This window comes from Dermacentor variabilis, chromosome 4, assembly GCF_050947875.1.
Source record: "Dermacentor variabilis isolate Ectoservices chromosome 4, ASM5094787v1, whole genome shotgun sequence".
In the NCBI taxonomy this organism is placed as follows: domain Eukaryota; kingdom Metazoa; phylum Arthropoda; class Arachnida; order Ixodida; family Ixodidae; genus Dermacentor; species Dermacentor variabilis.
Window position 1 is genome coordinate 15,873,231 of NC_134571.1, and position 18,526 is coordinate 15,891,756.

The 18,526-nt window shown below is 48.4% G+C and overlaps 1 protein-coding gene across 2 annotated transcripts in view; it reads left to right on the forward strand.

The window, feature by feature from the left end:
* The window catches only part of LOC142578710 (uncharacterized), a 345,059-nt gene that overhangs the window by 257,006 nt on the left and 69,527 nt on the right, over nucleotides 1-18,526 (forward strand). For both annotated transcript variants that reach the window (XM_075688208.1, XM_075688209.1), the window contains exons 4-5: nucleotides 10,233-11,154; nucleotides 13,311-13,624. In XM_075688208.1, coding sequence (XP_075544323.1) covers nucleotides 10,233-11,154; nucleotides 13,311-13,624 — 1,236 coding nt within the window. The remainder of the gene's footprint in view (nucleotides 1-10,232; nucleotides 11,155-13,310; nucleotides 13,625-18,526) is intronic.

An 18,526-nucleotide genomic window follows, 5' to 3' on the forward strand; every position in this document is an offset into this window, starting at 1 on the left:
CTAACCACCTCGCGAATTCGTTTCCTGATTGGCTGGCGCCGAAGGTATAGTTCTCTCGACGCTGCGCAGCTTTTGTGAGAGCACGCCACCATATGCCTTTTGTTATTGCCTCTTACTTTCGCCTTTCTTTTCTTTGTTTACATTCTTTTTCCTCGTTGAGTTCTCTAGACCGAGTGACTTCTCCTCAGGTGTCCTAACCTCGTGTTCTCTCTCTCATGCCTCCTCGCTCGCGAAGCCGAACAAAGGATCGGCCTTCCGCATGGCCGGGCGGGGCCCGGCCACCGAAGTCTCCCTATTTCACTCGAAAAGAGTGTTTTGCGACGGGGGCGCCTTATATATAGCGCCACCGGCGTGTCGCCCCCAAACGACGTTGCCGGCCCGCGGCCTGGTGCGCGGCCGGGGAGATTGGCGTCGTCCTCTTCGGCAGGACGCAACGCTTGTTAGCGGTGCGCGCCGTGTCCAGTCGAGCCCGAAACGAGCCGTCTTTTGTGGTCGTGTAGCGAAGAGATAACGGCCGAGAGGAGAGGAGAATCCTTTCCGGAGCTCGTCGGCGTTGCCCGCCTAAGACCGTTCGCTTTTACTCGCTTCTTTCGCTCTTTATTTTGTTTTATTTTGATCTCCTTTTTGGGTCTTGCCCAAAGTTTAGTTCTTTATTCTTACTTCTGCAGTGGCGGGCCTGTGCGCCTTCAGCCGTGTACGTAAACAACTGCGCGGATTAAATAGGTTGTTATCGTGTGCCCCGGACAGCCGTCTTTTTTTTCTCTCTTTCTTTACTTCTTTCTTTTTCTTCTTTCTTTTCCAATTTCTGCCTGTGTTTTTATATCTCCTGAGATTATAAGGGAGGCTCGAGCAGCGTGTCGCTGCGTCGTTTCGGAATGCCGCGTCCTCTCGCACCGCCGGTTTCCATAAGAGGCCTTTCCTGTGAAGCTTTCGCTAGAATGCCAGAAGCGAATGGCTTAAAGTACAATTTTAAAGCTTTTTTTTCTCCGGCGTAAACATTTGTTACTTCGCTTCGTTACGCAGCTTTACATTATCCCGTATAGTTCACTCTGGGTACCTCAGGCGAACCCTTCGCTGACGTTCTTCTAATTCTAAGCCATCGTACGGTGACGCGCATTGTGTATCCCCTTGTACGAGGAATACGTAAATAGTAATGCCCAGAACGCCTCCCCCTCCGCCCTCCTTTCTCCCTCTGTGTATTATATAATGTCGTTGCACGCATCGTTTATAAAATTTCAATCTGCATGGTTTTTGGCACAGACGACAATCGCTGTGCTGCATAAAAAAAAGAAGAAAAAAGTGGGTGGGAGTGTTTCGAGCGCTATAAATAAGAAACGCTGGAGGACGGGAGAATGTTGATGTCATTCCACAATGCAAGCTTTCAGATCCCACACAAGCGACGGATCGATGAGTCTCCTGCATATTTTAGCCCTGGTATGACGCGTGCGTTTAAAGCGGAGCTCTGAAAGGGGAGAAGGTACACTTGATACCCTGGAGGTGAATTGACGATCAAACTTTCTCCTAGAGCTTGATGATGATGATGATGATGATGATGATGATGATGATGATGGTGGTGTGTGTGTGTGTGTGTGTGTGTGTGTGTGTGTGTGTGTGTGTGTGTGTGTGTGTGTGTGTGTGTGTTCTTTCATGGCGCAAGCGCCATTGGCAACCGAGCCTTAGACAATACTGACCAGCGAAGAGAGGAGGAGGCCAGGACGAATACTAGCGCAGATTTCCTAAAGAAAAACGTTCTCCAGCAAAACGATGGCGCTATAGTGTGCACGGCTGCACGTCGATTTGCCTAAGCTTCGTCCTTCTGGCTTCAAGCGGCTTGGTGACTTTGCAAATTGATCATTTGCTACAATATGTTGCGCTATAAATACAACATTTCGCAATGATTACGCATATACGCAGATATGTATTGCCTTTTCATCTTGAGAAAAATGTGACTCCTTTGGAGTTTAGAAAGATAAAACGCCAAAAAGATAGCGCCGCAAGAACGTTTGAAGCCACAAGCACGAAAATTATACAAATTTATCTACCAACAATCGTAGCGTCACAGTTACTAATTTTTGTACAAAGCTCTATGCGCGCTAGTCTTTGAACATGTGATTTAGTTGGCACCTGGCAAGCACCTATCAGGCAAGCGAGAGAGAGGGAACATGTATGCAGATATCCTGAAGATACATTTTTGATTATTTGGAAAAGTAACAAGTATTTACTTTAAGGAAACTAAATTATCTCAGAGGAACACTGCGGTTGTACCAATGGGACTAAATTGAAAAATACAAATTTCAAGAGATTTGTTACTTGGTTATTGGATTACTGGATTGGTTAGAAATGGCTACTACCCGCCCTTCTACATAGCTTCGAGGAAACACGCGTCGTATTCTTGCTCGGAGCCCCAGGCGAAGCCCTGCTGCTTGAGCCGGCAGCAGTCGAGAGGGTGCACATCGAGTAGCAGCACATGGCGCGCGGTGATTATCACGCGCATAGGTCAGCAGCCATTTCCAGCACCGTGGCTCCTTCTAGGGGCCAAGAAATACGCACCTACTCGGCTCGCTCCTCAAGCTGTCAACTCGTGTTCGGCTCGCAATATCTCAACGCGAGTACAAGGCTTGGAGAGCGAGCGGCAGAGGATAATCCGATAAAACCATGGAGTGCCTGATGTAGCCTCGTGTCTGGTTTCTCACTCTTTCTCTCTCTCTCTCTCTCTCTAGGTGTGTGTGTGTGTGTGTGTGTGTGTGTGTGTGTGTGTGTGTGTGTGTGTGTGTGTGTGTGTGTGTGTGTGTGCGTGCGTGCGTGCGTGCGTGCGTGCGTGCGTGCGTGCGTGCGTGCGTGCGTGCGTGCGTGCGTGCGTGCGTGCGTGCGTGCGCGTGTGTCTGCAGCGAACTTTCGTTGGTGTGTACCTTAATTCATCGAAGCGTCCCGCTCTTTTTTACTAACTTCTCATATTGGCTTCCGTTTGTTAATTGCACTACTGGCACTACTGGCATTTTTAAGTTCTTTTATTACTTCTCTTTCCCGTTCACTCAGTTGGATTGGGGACCGAACATCCGTAGTTTTCCGGATTCTCTCCATGAGTTTCTGTGACGCAGCGCATCACTGAAAGAACGAGGCTTGCAGTACCTGCTATTTCGTGGCATTACATATACTGCGTATAGGCCATTATAGGAATTAACCAAAATCAGCTAACAGAAGGGCTTAGCTTTGGAGACAAGCTAGGCTTATTCGTTAATGTAATAAAGGGGTAAATAATCAGAAAGAAAAATAAATAATTTCCGCCATTATTAGTACAATTTGCTTTGCATTTCTGGGACCATCTTATAGGTGTTAAAACGCGAGTTCGCATTGTTATCAGTTTCTATTAAAACACTTTGTGCTTTCCTATTAAAACACTTTGTGCTTTCATCATTATTGTCGTTTATTCTGAGGTACTTTTGTCCCTGCTCTACTATCAAAATTTTAATGTTTTTCTGGGACCGGTGGGAGAGATGTATCAATGCATATTTCATTGAAGTTGATAATGACTGTATAAGGCTGGGGATTTCTTGTGTAATTTTCAGCTGAGGAAGTTATTTTGTTATAAAAGAAAGCCAAGCAGCATGGCGAAGCGGCCTTGAAGTTGGGGGCTATTGCCGAAGGTCGCGAACGAAGTTAGCAATCATACCTAAAAAAACCACACTTCTTTTTCTTGGTTTCTTTCTTTCTTTTTTTTTTATCATCCGTCTCACTTCATAGACGTCTATCTGAAGTGTTTTGAAACAGATACTGTAGAGCCCAAAATAGAAGAAAAATATCTGTCATCAGCGGGTCGAGAAAGTACCTCGCGATTGTACAACATTGAAGACGAGCCAGGTATAATGGGGCAACACTTACGCCCACTTCTACGCTTGCAACAGTATGGACTAGTCTTCTACACTACTTCTGGAGAAAATGAGAAGACGGAAGTACGTTTTCTCGAGCTCGTTCATCTCCTGCCGAGGCAGCGCATGGGCTTCGATTACGAATCCCTTCCTTGGCGCGTCTAATAATTGCGCGCCCTGGTCCATATCAGCCGTTACGGCGAGTGGGTGGGCGGCCCGAATCCGAGCCGAGCGCTCTGCTCTCTTGGTCGCGTCTCCGTCAAAACAGGTCGCCGAGCACGGAGAGTGATGGTGCTTCGCCGATGTAACAATGAGCATCGTCGTCTTCTACCGTCGCCGTCGAAGGCCGGCGGAGGGTTCGACGCTGCGGCGCTACGAATGCGGCATTCTCTCTCTCTCTTTCCTCCCGCCTCTGGCTTCCTCCCCGCCGCCACCCGTTTCTCTCGCTGTCTTTGCCGTTGGCGTAGGTTTTTCTTCTTAACGCAGACAACGGAAAAACCTATAAGCGGGCGGAATATATGTGAGAACGCGAGCTTCGAGATGGAGAGACGGGACCTAGGAGTATGTCTGGAAACGTCTCTCCGTGGCGCGGTTTGCGCAGCCCACCGTCGCCGACGTTCGGGTCGGAATCGCATTCTTCACGACGTCTCTCAATGGGGGACCCTCCGCTGTGCCGCCGCCGCTGTCTGCTGATGATCGCGTGCGCTGTGAAGCTCGTGTCTCGCATGACACCATCCATCTCCCCCCGCCTAGCTGGTTGGCTGGATTGCGCTCCGGCGAGCATTCGGTCCCGTGTTTATATGCGCGGCTGCGCGCGCTTGTATTTGTGTCGCGCCGTTGCGGAGGTGGTTTGTGTGAACACGCAGGCGTGCGTGTGTGTGCACGCGTTCTCTCAGGCCCTGGTACTATTTTCTTTTCGTTTTACGTTAAGGTCTCAGCGTTGACAGGTAATGGAATGTCCTGACAGTGAAAGATAGATGTACAGCATTCCTTTTCCGTGTTCCCTTTCTATTTATACTTAACAAATAAAAATACTACTACTACTACTACCATAACGTATTCTTTCATGTCAGCGGGAGTTTGCTACCAGGATATGGGTCCGTTGAGACACGTATAACGGGTCGACTTAGTCGAAGAAAAGCTTTTACTTGAATTCACGAACTGCACTTGATTTTCTTCATTTTCTCCTGTCGAATGGCCGTCGCTTCCGGGCCATAATGATGCGAAATGCGGGACAGGTTGTCTACGTTAATGCGATGTCGGTAGGCCAGACGCGAGCACCAAATCTGTGAAAAGAAGGGGACATTGCGAAGGAGAAGAAGAAGCAAGGAGGGATGGTGAGACACGTTCTCCATTGACGGTAACTGAGTGTCTGTGGTCACGGAGTCTTGAAACCCGGGCTTTTCCTGGTGCACAGTACAAAAAATTATAATGTTTCAGCCCAGTGTCATGAAAGAAAAACATCGCAGAGGCGTCTGCGTCAGCGGGCGTTTGGTGTGTTGCGACACCACATACCCGAGCCCACCAGGGCTGGCCCCTACCGCGTTTAACCGTGTGTGGCTTAGCCGTGTCAGGGGAAAATGGGACCTTGGGGATTTAGCCGATGCCGAGTGTTTGGACCTTTAAGGCCCATCGGTCGAGGCAACACAAACCTTTGGCCTCGGCTTCACGTAGACGGCACCCCTCGGCTGAACCACCCGGGGGAAATCGGTAGTTACCTTTTCCTGTCCCTCTCTCCCTGCAACCTTCGTCTTTCCCTCTCACTTTAATATTTCCTGTGTTCTCCTCTCTTCTGCACTACTTCCGATTTTCTAGGCAGCGAGGTTTAGTCCGGTGAGAGTAGCCTCCCTAGGTTATGTCATATTCTGTTATAGTGGTAACGTACAGCTGGCGATGGCAGGAGCTGTTTCACAGGTCCTGCAGCGTGCCCTTGTAGCGCTCCACGATCGGTGGCTGGCGTTACTGCCGAAAAATGCACTCATTCATGAATGGATCCTTCCCACCACTATCTGATCGCTCCCTGAAAGGGGGGGGGGGCGCACCGATGAAGTCTCCGAGTTTTTTGGTCGACAAAAAAAATCCTTCCCCCGTTTTCATGTCACTCACTCTAAGAAACCAGACAAACCAGTGCGAACAATCTCGCCATTCCTCATTTAAAAGTCTCTTACCGAAGTTTCTGGCACAGGTTATAAAGCATCCAGGATGGCAAGCGGTGATCTCCTCTTGGAACTCCGCAACCAGAAACAATATCAAAAACTGTCCAATCTCGTGTCATTTGAGGATGTCCAAGTAACGATAACCCCGCACCGTACAATGACTACTACCCGTGGCGTTGTCTCAGATGATTATCTGCTGGAGCTGACTGAAGCTGAACTCCCGGAGTGCTTCAGTGAGCAGAACGTCATCAACGTTAAACTGATGAGGATGAGGCGGGACAACAAGAAAACCCACACCAAGCACCTGATACTTAATTTCGGCTCCAGTATTCGGCCCGAGTCCATCGAGGCCGGGTACATCAAGCTCCGTGTTAGGCCATACGTGCCAAATCCCCTCAGATGTTTCAAATGCCAGCGTTTCGTCCACAGTTCACAGAGCTGCCGAGGCAACCAAACTTGTGCGAAATGCAGAGCCCATGAATATACCTCTGAATCTTGCGACAACTCTCTCCACTGTGTAAACTGTGATTAGGAGCACTCCCGCGTACTCGCGGTCGTGCCCGTCCTGGTAAAAAGAAAAGGAAATGGTAACAATTAAAGTTAAGGTAAACTTAAGTTTCAAGGAGGCACGCAGGCGGGTATCCTACCTGCCCAAGAACACGTTTGCGGTTGGCGCAAGTCAGGGCGCAGCGACACAAAGGCGTCCGGCGGCTGTCCGGCCCACACGCAGTGAGCCGGCGGTGACGCCACCGCACCCCCCCCCCCCCTCCCTCCCGGTGGCAGCAGTTGGCGCTGCTCCGCCACCTCAGCAGAAGGGGTCATCGACCTTTGGGCTGGTGGCCTCAAATGTCTCGTGCGTCGTGTCGAGGCCTTGACATCAAACACAGTGCTCGCAAGAGCGCGTGTCCAACGTTTCGCAAGAGGTGATGGACACAACGAACAGTCCGACGGCGCCGTCAGCGCCCAAGGAGCGGCGAGATTCTCACGATCGCTCAAAAAAAAAAAAAAAAAAAAAAAAAAAAAAGCTCGAGTCACGGTGCCTGGAATGGGCCCGTGAGCTAATATTTGTCTCTTAAATACACAGCACAAAACAAATTTATAATAATGGAGACACAGAAAGCACAATGGAATGTTACAGGACTTCTTCATAAGCTTAACGATATTAGAGAACTAAACATAATCCAAAGTTGCTGTGTGTCAAGAGACACATCTGAAACATACGAACGCTAATTTTCTTCGCAATTACATCACCTTCTGAAAAGACAGTAACGAGGCTAATGCCTCCGGCAGTGTAGCAATAGTTGGCGACAAGTCTGCAGCTTGTCAACACGTCGCCCTTCAGACGCCCCTTGAGACAGTGTCAGTTCAGGCAATCCTTTTTAATACACTAGGTACTGTGTTTTCTGTATACATATCCCCTAACTATCGTATCAGAAAAATCGATTTTTATAACCTTATTGATCAGCTTTCGGACCCCTACATACTCGTGGGTGATTTTAATGCCAACGACACGATGTGGGAAGACTCGCGATGCAACGCGAGAGGTCGATTCATTAAAAATTTTCTTCTGACCTCTAGTGCCTGCCTCTTTAATAAGAAGGAGCCGACCTATTACAGCGGCCAACACAACACGTATTCAGCGATAGATCTAGCAACTGTCTCTTCTGCCTCACTTAGAATGGAACGTCACCAATAAATTTTTTGGAAGTGACCACTTTGCTGTAACTTCAAACCTGATAACTCTGCATGAGAACCCTCCGCATATTCCTCGATGGAAATTAGTATCGGCGGACTGGGAGCATTTTAAAAGAAACAGGTGATCTACTACAAGATTTTATAGATGATTTTACTATAGATGATGCTGTTGCACATTTTACCGCTTTTATTATTCATGCAGCCGAAAAGTATATCCCACAAAGGAACGGTGGTTCGCTTACAATATGTCTTCCCTGGTGGAACGAAGACTGTGGAGAGGCGCGAAAGAAGCAGAATAAGGCAGGGACGTATTGCGTAGATCGTCAAATGCAGAAAATCTAATACAATTTAAAAAATTTTAATCACAGGGAAGGTGGACACGGCGACAGGCAAAGAGAGAAAGCTGGGTGAGGTTCCTCTCGGGTATAAATTCACACACAGGAGGCGAAAGTATGGAATGACTTAAGAAAGAAAGCTACAAGCATAGGAAGCTTGTAGCTTTCTTAAGCTAGAATGTAAGCTAGACTGTAGCTAGACTTACAAAGCTACAATCCACCTGTTGGCTCTGGTGAACGACCAAGGGAATACCTTGCAAGACCAGGCAGACTTTCTTAAGGAGCACTTTGAGCATGTGTCAAGCTCAATCCATTATTTTTTATCCTTTATTAAACATAAACAAATAGAAGAATGTAAGCCAGTCGTACTTAAATGCAGACAATGAACTAAAGCAATGAATTTACTGAAAATTCTATCCCACACAACTTGGGGTAGCGACAGGAAGTGTTTGATGAATCTTTACAAGAGCCTAATTCGATCACGATTGGACTATGGTGCCGTCGTATATAGCTCTGCCGCACCGAGCGCGCTAAAGATGCTAGATTCCGTCCACCAACTAGGTATACGCTTAGCCACTGGCGCTTTCAGAACAAGCCCTATTGGAAGCTTATATATAGAATCAAATAACTGGTCACTCCGTCTGCAGAGAACATATATCAGACTCACAAATTTTCTCAAAATACACTCTAGCCATGAACATCCAGACTCTAATACCGTTAGCGATATGACGTGTGCTGCACTTTTCCGCTACTGTTCCTTTGTAAGACAGCCTTTGGCGCTGCATGTGAGGAAGCTTAGCGAATGAATGCATGCACACACACACACACGCGCTTAATGCATCCGACCAAGCCGCTACGTCCTTCGGATCGGCAGGTGGTAAAATGTGACATATCCTTTCTAGAAGTTATAAAGCACGCTCCAGAGCTCTAAATCCGAATGCGTTTCCTAGTACAAGCAGTACAAGCGTTCCTGCACAGACTTCTACACAGACGCATCGAAGTCACATGCCGGGGTGCCTTATGCAGCCGTCGGCCCATCCTTCTCAGGATCTGATGTACTGCATCCGGGAACAAGTATCTTTATGGCTGAAGCCTATACACTATTAGGCTGTGAAGCGTATAAGGAAATCAAAACTCCAAAACACACACACACACACACACACACACACACACACACACACACACACACACACACACACACACACACACACACACACACACACACACACACACACACACACACACACACACAAACACAAAATCTCTCTTTCTCTCAGATTCGGCTTCCCGACACTCCAGGAGGACGCGGAGGACGGTCAGCCTTATATATATATATATATATATATATATATATATATATATATATATATAAGGCTGACCGTCCTCCGCGTCCTCCTGGAGTGTCGGGAAGCCGAATCTGAGAGAAAGAGAGATTTTCCCCTAGCATAGCGGCAGCACATTCCTCTTCATCGTGTAATGCTTCTCGGTCCAGAACAGCTTTTTGATACTAATACAGTCCTAGGTTTTGTGAAAGATGTTTTCTTACATGTTATTAGCCCCATAAATTCGTAGCGGATCCTCTCTTAAGAGGATGCCGCTGGGATAGTAGTATTGTATAGCACATGCCTCCAGCCCTTGTGTTTCAAGGGTTCTGGTGAGGCACTAGTGCTCTAGCCAATTTTTGCATCTGACATATTTTGTATACCGTATCATTTTTTCGCAGTGCATTTTAATGCTCATAGCACACGTGATTAGTCATCGCCATAATTTGATTACACGTAGATTGCAGAAGTCACATAGTGGGCTGTTGCCCGTTCCGATCAGAAAGAAGTACGCAGTTCAAAATGCTACTCCATGCCATAGACAAACTAGAAGGGTGTAGTCACGTTGTAGATGGTCGGACGGAATAGCCCGACTGTAGAAATGCTGGGAATCGCCCAATTCAGGCGCATCATTCGAAATCTTGTATTTTCTGTCTCTCTCTTTTCTACTTCTTCCTACGTGTGTGACAGCGAAGTGGACAAAGTCTAGCTGACCTTTTTGCCATAATACACACTTCTCTACCGAGGGTGTAACGCTTGCTGTTGCATTTGTTCTGGTCTGACTCCAAATACACGCAAAACGTGTCACCCTTGTATCAAACTCTAAGTGTTTGTGTTTCTTTCGCTCTCCTGTCCCAGGAGGTCCTCTGTGAGCGGCGGACGCAAAGCCCAGCTGCGTGAAGTGCGGCTTCCGGACCGGGGCACACCCGCCCTGCAGCTACTCACTTCCGAGGGCGTAACACTCGCCGTTGCTCCTCCGGCAAGCAACAAGTCTCCGACTGATACCAGGGGAGGCGCGTCTGCGTCAGACCGCGACAGCGTGGTCGACATGGTACCTCAGCTGAGCAAGCCCTTCGACCGGAGGGCGCAGCAGCAGCAGGAAAAGCTGCTCGACAGGGTGCCCGAGAAGCTGCTCGAGTCCAGAGTGGCTAACAACAATAACAGCATCGTTAACAATAACAACAACAATAACAACAGCGCCAGCAACGGTGGTAGTCCCGCCGCCGCTGTGGTGACGCAGCATGGCCGGAGAACCGACGCCATCACGGCGCTTTCCGGCCGCAAAGAAGTGACTCCGGTGCATCTGGCGCTGCAGGCTAGGGGAAGACATCACGAAAGGAGTCACGACATAGACAACAGCCTGCAAGACAAGGTTCACGCTTCGCGGTCCAGCGATAGCCCGAGGTCACGGGAGAAGATGATTATACCAGATGAGAGGTTTTCGAGCTTAGAGGAAGGTAGCAGGTCGTCACAGCCTGACAGAAGAAGCCACGAGAAACTCTTCGACAGAGTCCACGAGAAGTGTCTTGACGTGCGGATCCAGGGGCCCCTTCGAGGCGGAGATTCGTCCGAAGGAAGCGGCTCTCCGTTCGCGGCACCACCTCCGGCCGTGCCACCCCGAAGGAGCCCTTCATCCGATCCGAAGCCACCGCCTCGACCGCCACCCAAGAGAAGTGCAGGAGCGGCGGCCGCGCCGGCAGACGAGAACGGCGTCGACGACGAAGCCGAGCTGCAGAGCATCACGGAGCGCATCGCCGGTCAAGTCAACCTGGCGCGGGCGGTGAGACGAGTCGAACTTTCCGTTCACCAAAGTCAAATCTTTCTGGAACTTTAAAAAATTTTTGTCAATGGAAACAAAAAAGATGCTTAACCAGCCTAAACTTGTGATGGTTTCTGCAGTCCTGTCAGGTGTGGGAAAACTTTAAAGGAAAAAAGAAATAACAAAAAACAAGGAGTGAGAGAGGGCGAAATGTCTATGCGGCCACGCGTGCAAAGTGCGCGATGTGAGCTAGTTATACGACCTAGCTTAATACCCCTTCTAAAGGCATAGGATCTCCCAATGTAATCCAAAATGTACGTGTCCGAAGGACATGATGAAAATAAACGCGCTTGCAAATATGGATCCTTAACTACGTAGAAGGATTGTCCTTACGGATAAAGTCATAACGGGAAATTCGTGCATGCTGCGCAGTCTCAACGAATGCCTTAAGCAAAGTTTCAAAACACTGTGTTATTTAATACATAACAACTATGTCGCTGTCCTGTAGAAAACGTCCAGACATTTGCACAGCTTTCCAATGCGTTGCCTTCGATGTACAATGCTTGTTGCACTGTCGTTTATGTCGAGTGATCGAGCTTAGTGCGTTAACTTGCCGCTTTCTTGGTTCGGCTTAATATGTGCCCACTTTCTGCAATAATATAATAGGGGCGCTTAGACCACAGAATTATCGTAACAATGTCCGTCTGAGTTGCGTACTCTAAGAACCTGTTCGATCTTGAATTGATATGACTGGCCCTTTGTTAAAAACCTATGCTTTAAGAGTATTATTTTATCACACTTGGGCTTATCGATACCTATTTGTAACTCAATGAGCTTATCTTGCTTTATTGATGTCTCGCAGTTCTTATTGTAACATAACGCATGTTCTCGCGTTTATTCAAAGGACTTTATTCCGCTATGTTGCATTAGCCCTCCGTGTGACTAGGCAGGAAAATATTTATGGACACTGCCGATGAATACACGACTGCATATTGGCGTTGTTTGATTACTTGCCGAATGTTGACGTTCACTTACATTCTATGGTGAAAAGAGTGAAGTGTGTACGACGGAGTTCACTCTGCGCATCCACAGATATTCTGAAATGCGTCCCATAATAGCTCATTGACACTTAACCTAACCACGAATATACGTCACTCATTTGGCCTGTACAGTTGACTTCACCTCAATATGTCTCTTGATGCAAAGAAATTGGCTTGCTAGGCGCAAATGAAGAAGTTCACGCGCGTGGATTATGGATGGTTGCGAGTTAGGATTTGTTGGAGGAAGTATGCGTGTTGAAATGACGCGCAGACACACTTTGAGTAGTTGGTAAAACAGTGAAATAGTGAAATAAACGTTCCTTGCTAGCGCCACTCTTTGAAAACAGTACAAACGAATAGAAAGATCACAAGTTGGCAAAGTACGCTGCTTTCAAAGGCATATAGGTCGTGCTAAAGGCTGAGGCCTTCCTGTCTTCGATAACATACCATACTTAAAGCGACTTACTGCTGAGCTAGTTAATGCACCACAAGACAGTGATTAAAGCTCACCAGGTGTGCGAAGGACAGAAATAGCACAATAAGGCCCGCGATGGCAGCATACCCTGACGTCGCAAGTTTCTTCTGCAGATTAGCGACGACATTACCACATCCATGGCCAGGATGTCACTGCCATCACTGAAGTAAAGGCAGAAAGGTCGCGCAATTTGTTTAAAATGGTGCGACTTTTTATGTAGCTATCTTTCTTTAATGCTACATCGCGCAGGAGCAAAAAGCAGATGAGAGCGAGTGCTAACTGAAGGCTGCTACCCCAACCTAAATAAAATAAAGAAAAAAAGCAGAAAAAATAGAAAAGTCATTATATATGCCAATAATCTGAAAAACGAAACAATAGGTACGATGCAAAAATTATACCGATGGCACAAAAGAGCATGAGAACGTAAAAAAAGATTACCTTCACCTTGCTCGCGTGCACGCGCTCTACTAATGGAACATCAAGAAGCGCAATACATGGCTTCTGAAATCACTACGAGCAACAACTACATTTTGTTGAAACGACAACCACAACCGCGATCTCTCGTTCCACAAAAAGGGGGAAATCTCACTCAGTTCACCTCGTCGTGGGCATTATAAATGGGCAGGCGCAGCGCGAACTTGACGAGCCGCTGATCCTCGCAGGACGCACCTTGTCCAGAGTCCCTGCAGACGCCCGCGCCCGTTCTCGCAAGGGTCGGAGCGGGCTCCGCTGACGGCAGCGCGGGCGCCAGCGCGTCGGCGGCTGGCCGGCCGGTGTCGTGGACGAGCCTGTGCTCGAGCCCCGAGCTGCCGCTGCCGTCGCCTCCCCCTCTGCCTCCGACGGCGCGAGACCTGTGCTCGCCTCCCGCAGTGGACGACGACGAGCCCCTGCCGCCACCGCCGGACGACCTCGAGCACGTGGCGCAGCAGCAGCCGGGCTCTGTCGCCGTGAGGGAGTGCGACCCCGCGGACCCCAGGTGAGACTCCTTGTGCCCTAGAAGGAATCGTGGGACGAGAGGGAGAACGCAAGGAGAAGAAATGTGGGGAGGTCACCCAGACGAGCCTTCGGTTTGCTGCCCTGTTACTTGTGGTAAAATAAATGAGCTATAGAATGAGAAAGAAACAGATATATAGAGGGAGTTAACAATTCGTGCACACGACGATGCACAGGAGGACTATAAACGGTCACTCAGGCCTGCACACTTCAAGAACTGCAGTAGCGCACAAATAACTTTCTACGCCAATGACGGTTGTCGCTAGGGTGCACGAATTTTTGTTTCAGAAAATGTTCTGGAGTTCAGTCAGCTTAGTGGCGGCCTGTGAAAAGATGCGCTGACTTCGTATTGACGGCAACTGCACAACGCGTCTTCGATAGCTTCTTCAGATACACAAGCATTGCACATTGGTAAATTGGCCATTCCAATACAATAAGAATAAGCGTTCTCAAATGCTGCACCCAACCGCCGGTGGTAGAGCAATGTTGCACCTCCGCGGGAAAGGCTAATTGACACATGCAGACGTAAAATATGGATGCGACGTGTAGGCGGCACACAAAAACACGCTGGAGAACTGCAGAAAACTTGTGTCGTTGTGAAGAATAGTTTCAGCGCCTAAAACATGACTGGCGTAATCGTCCGCTGTCGTCTCGGAAGTTCCAACGCAGAATTCTCGTGCGTAGAGCGGAACTGACTGCGACGGACGAAACCGCTGTGGAGGATAATTATATGGTCGTACTGGACTGTTTAACTATTTATTGTAATACGTACAAATGGCTGCGTGGCAGAAGCCGCACGAGCGCGTCCATTCCTCTCTGAAGCGTCTGGTTTCTTCTCTGCGTCAGCATATAGCAGGGGAGGTATTCTGTAGGAGTCCACCTAGTGGACATGTCCATTTCGTCTGCTGCTGAAGTGCTGATTGGCAGTGGCGCCTCGTTGCCACGGATGCGCAGCGCTGTCCAGCCAATCAGAACTTCAGCAGCCGACGAAATGGATATGTCCACTAGGTGGACTCCTACAGAATACCTCCCCAGGATCCGACGTTTCTTTTACACACGCCCTACGGCGGCATCAGTGGGGCCGCTCGTGGTTGCCAGACGGCCGGAAGCGAAACCGGATCTCGCTAAAGCGAAACTGCGTGCTCCCGCAGCGCGGATGCAGCCAGGGTGCGAGCGCTTGGCCCTCGCGGCGTCAAATCAATCTGTGTGTAAAGGTGAGCTATTCGCGACGTTATTCGGATCCGCTCGGTTGTATCCAATTCTTTCGGCGAACAAAGAAAACGATCTTCTCCGTTTGAACGCAATTTTAGAAGCATCCGAACCGCCACACGAGTTGTCGCTCGAACAACCGAATGCAACAGATTCCTCAACATGTTTCCACTGTCGCAGCAACCACTTTTCCGCCGCGTCGCGCGCCACACTAGCATTCGCATCTCGCCACGTTTCTCCAGCTCTAAGCGGGTTATACTTACACAGTTACGTGTGCGATCGGACCGCACGGTTTGTCGTACAAGCACCCGCATCCAAGAGGTTTCCAACGCACTGGCCTTGTCGGTTCGGTTCCCACGGCCAGCAATTGCAAAGTTTTCTTAACTCTGTCCTGGGGCTCTTGTATGTGGACAAGACGGACACCTGACTCTGTAACACATTACTGAAAGATACCATAACAGTTAACGCTATGAAAAACGGTAAAGCGCTAATTTGGTTGAATTTGAATGAAGAAAACTCGTCTTATCCGCCGTTTTCTTTCCATGTCGAAGTGCAGCAGATTGTGTCAACATTCTCGCGAGGTACTTCCCAAACGAAAACAGTTTCGTGACAGCGAAAAAAGTGTGAGAAAATTCCAAAGAGAACGGATGACTGGACCTCATCGGGCATCGACGTTGGAAATAGATTGACTAGTCTACTCACGCGTGCTTTCAAATAAAGCGACAGTTTGGTCGAGTTGGTTTTCGTGTCTGCCATGACACGCTGCCAGACTGTAGCGCTTATGTCGTCTGTTCCTTCTTAGACGCAGTTTTGTTGCGCCCTTATTACTAAGTGGTCATTTGGCGCTTGTCACGGTTATTCACGCCTTCGCCGTACGTTTTTTCAGCCCATTGTACGTCTGATTTCCTACTAGCTGGGTCATGGTTCTTCGAGTTGTCTCCTTGATCACACTTTTATTTTCGGTAGATATACATTATTCTTTGTCCAGAAGTGGCATCCCTTTCCCCCGTCTTTATCATGTCATGCAGCATGTTACGATGGTAGCCCAAGAATATTTTCTTTTATGCAAAGCAGCTATTTTCCATCAAAAAACGAAAAGAAAGAAAAGGAAAAGAAATCCGCCTTGCCCTCGTTTACATATAACAGCGTTACCTCTTTTAGCGCTTTATATCAGTAATGTAAGCGCAGGAAGCTTCTAGGTGTCTTCGTCTTCTATGGCGTCGAAGGAGGGTCCATTATGTCTTCATTTTTCTTGTGTATTTGTTTTTCCTGAACACCGAAGCATTTACAAAGCAGGCAGACGCAATTTCTCCTGCTATTCGCCTATCCACATCCACTCAGACACGACCTGTTCATCAAGTCACCCACGCTTTTCCAGGCGGGCTTTTCGTTAGCTAGCAAGGCAGGGAACTTACTTACCTGTTTGTTATGTTTTCTTCCCTCTTTCTGTTTTTTTTTTTTTGTCGCCCTGCAGCCGGACTTTATTCCGAACGCCTGTCCGGTAAGCAGGTTGGGGTTCAATTTTCTTTTCTTTTGTTTTCCTTCGCGCGCGGCTCTCCCAGTTAAATTGAGTTTCCGCGCTAATGGAGACTGCCGCTGTACGGCTGGCGCGTGCATATATAATGGTACCGGCAGGCACACAGCCGTGCGCAAAGTTGTGAGCGTGTGCGCGAGCATGTCCCCACACCAGCTGCAGCGTGTCTCCAAAGCCTGTCACCAATTGAGTTTTGCGTCGCACTGCGGGGTGCGCGGCGGCAACGGCTCTCGGACGAATTTAAACATTTATGGCGTGACAATCTGTACGACACGCGGCTGCTGGAGCTGGTCCCGCCTGTGACACGCTTTTTGTGGCAGCCTTCAACAGACGAGGGGAAATATTACCTGTGCCAAAGAAGCGAGCGCAGTTCGTTTTCACTCGTTTCCCTGTTATTTTCATTTCTCGCTCTCGCAAATGCGCCCTTGCCTTTGGCAAGCGTGAACCTAAAACGCATTAGAGCACCGTTGAAAACACCGTACTCTTCCACAAGATTGCTGAGCACTTTTTCTGCCTGTGTTCGAGGCTTCCGTTTCCGGCTTCTCTCTTGTAGTTGGACCCGTAAAAGGTTCAGCGAGGGATGAAATGACCGTACCTGATTTGCCACCGAAAGGATATAGCGTGAGGATATAGAGATCATGGACATTATCCAAATCAAGGCCATTGCAAGACGAAGACGCTCCACGCTGTATTGGCCTTAATAGAACTCTTTCAAGAGGGAGTCTCCGATAATGTGTGTAGTTTAGGGGCGGTTGTTTAGATCCTACTGATTCTGTTTACTTCTGTTGAAGCGAATATCGTAATGAATAAACAGATTTTGAAGGATTTTATTCACGATCTCCATCGAGAAAGCTTTCTTAGTCTCTCTGTCACCTGCGCACTTTGTTTTCTTTGCCTTTGAAATTCACCTTTCTGTCAATCTAGTGCATCGCCGGTTACTTCTTCTGCGCGCACTGCAAGCCCTGTCAAGTTGCAGTCATTACACAAATTTTATCAATTTTTTTGTTACGAACTCGATCATGTGGTCTTATTTGCGTTACCTTTGCATCGCCTTGTTTTCCACGCTATCGTTACACGTGAACTATTTCTTCCCGTTGCTTAATACATGCAGTATATAGTATAGGATCTTTTCATAGCAGAGTGAAAATATATTGTCAAACCTTGCATCAGTGCTTGAACACTTGGCACGTATAGCTGAGAACCAACGTCTGTTGACGTTGTTATGATTGGGGGGCTCAATCCCATCGCTCGTAACCCGGCCGTTGTCAAGATTGGAGTCCGACATGAATTCGAAGGTAGCTGGCCCATGCCGTCGTCCAACTTATCCACGCTGAGGACGTTGATGGAGGGAAGAACTGCTTCTCATCGAGAACGAGGAGTATGGGTTTATTTACAGTATTTACATGCAGTATTTACATACAGTAGTTGCATGCAGTCTAGCATGACTGCGAGAGAAAGTACGTCAGTCTAACACAACTGCTTGAGAGAGTAGGGACTTTTAGCGTGTCCGCTATTCCGGCAAGCGCGGGCGGTTTGCCAGTTTAGCGTGGGCGTAAACGTGAGCGGCCAGATTGGTGGTGCCATATGGTGGCGCAAAGCTCAACCACAGAAATACAAAGTTAATTACTATATTCTGCTTAGCTGCTGGTGTAAATTTTCGACAGTGGCGTAACCTTGTTCACAATTATGCCGCTGCCAAAAATTTGCACCAGTAGTGAAGCAGGATATAGTAGGTTACTGCAGTTTTAGCTCTGTGTTTGTCTGGTTGAACTCTACGCTACCAGGCGGCTGCACCGCTCTAGCCGCTCACGTTTACGCTCCCGCAAATCCGGCAATCCGCCGGCAATCCGGCAAGTGTGTCGAGCATCCTCACAACAGCGGTTTATAAACACTCGGTCCCCCCTTGATTCCAAGGGGACGGAAACGTTCGTCCAGTCATTGTAAACACGCCGCCTCTGCCTGGGACGGCTTACACACACACACACACACACACACACACACACACACACACACACACACACACACACACACACACACACACACACACACACACACACACACACACACACACACACACACACACACACACACACACACACACACACACACACACACACACACACACACACACACACACACACT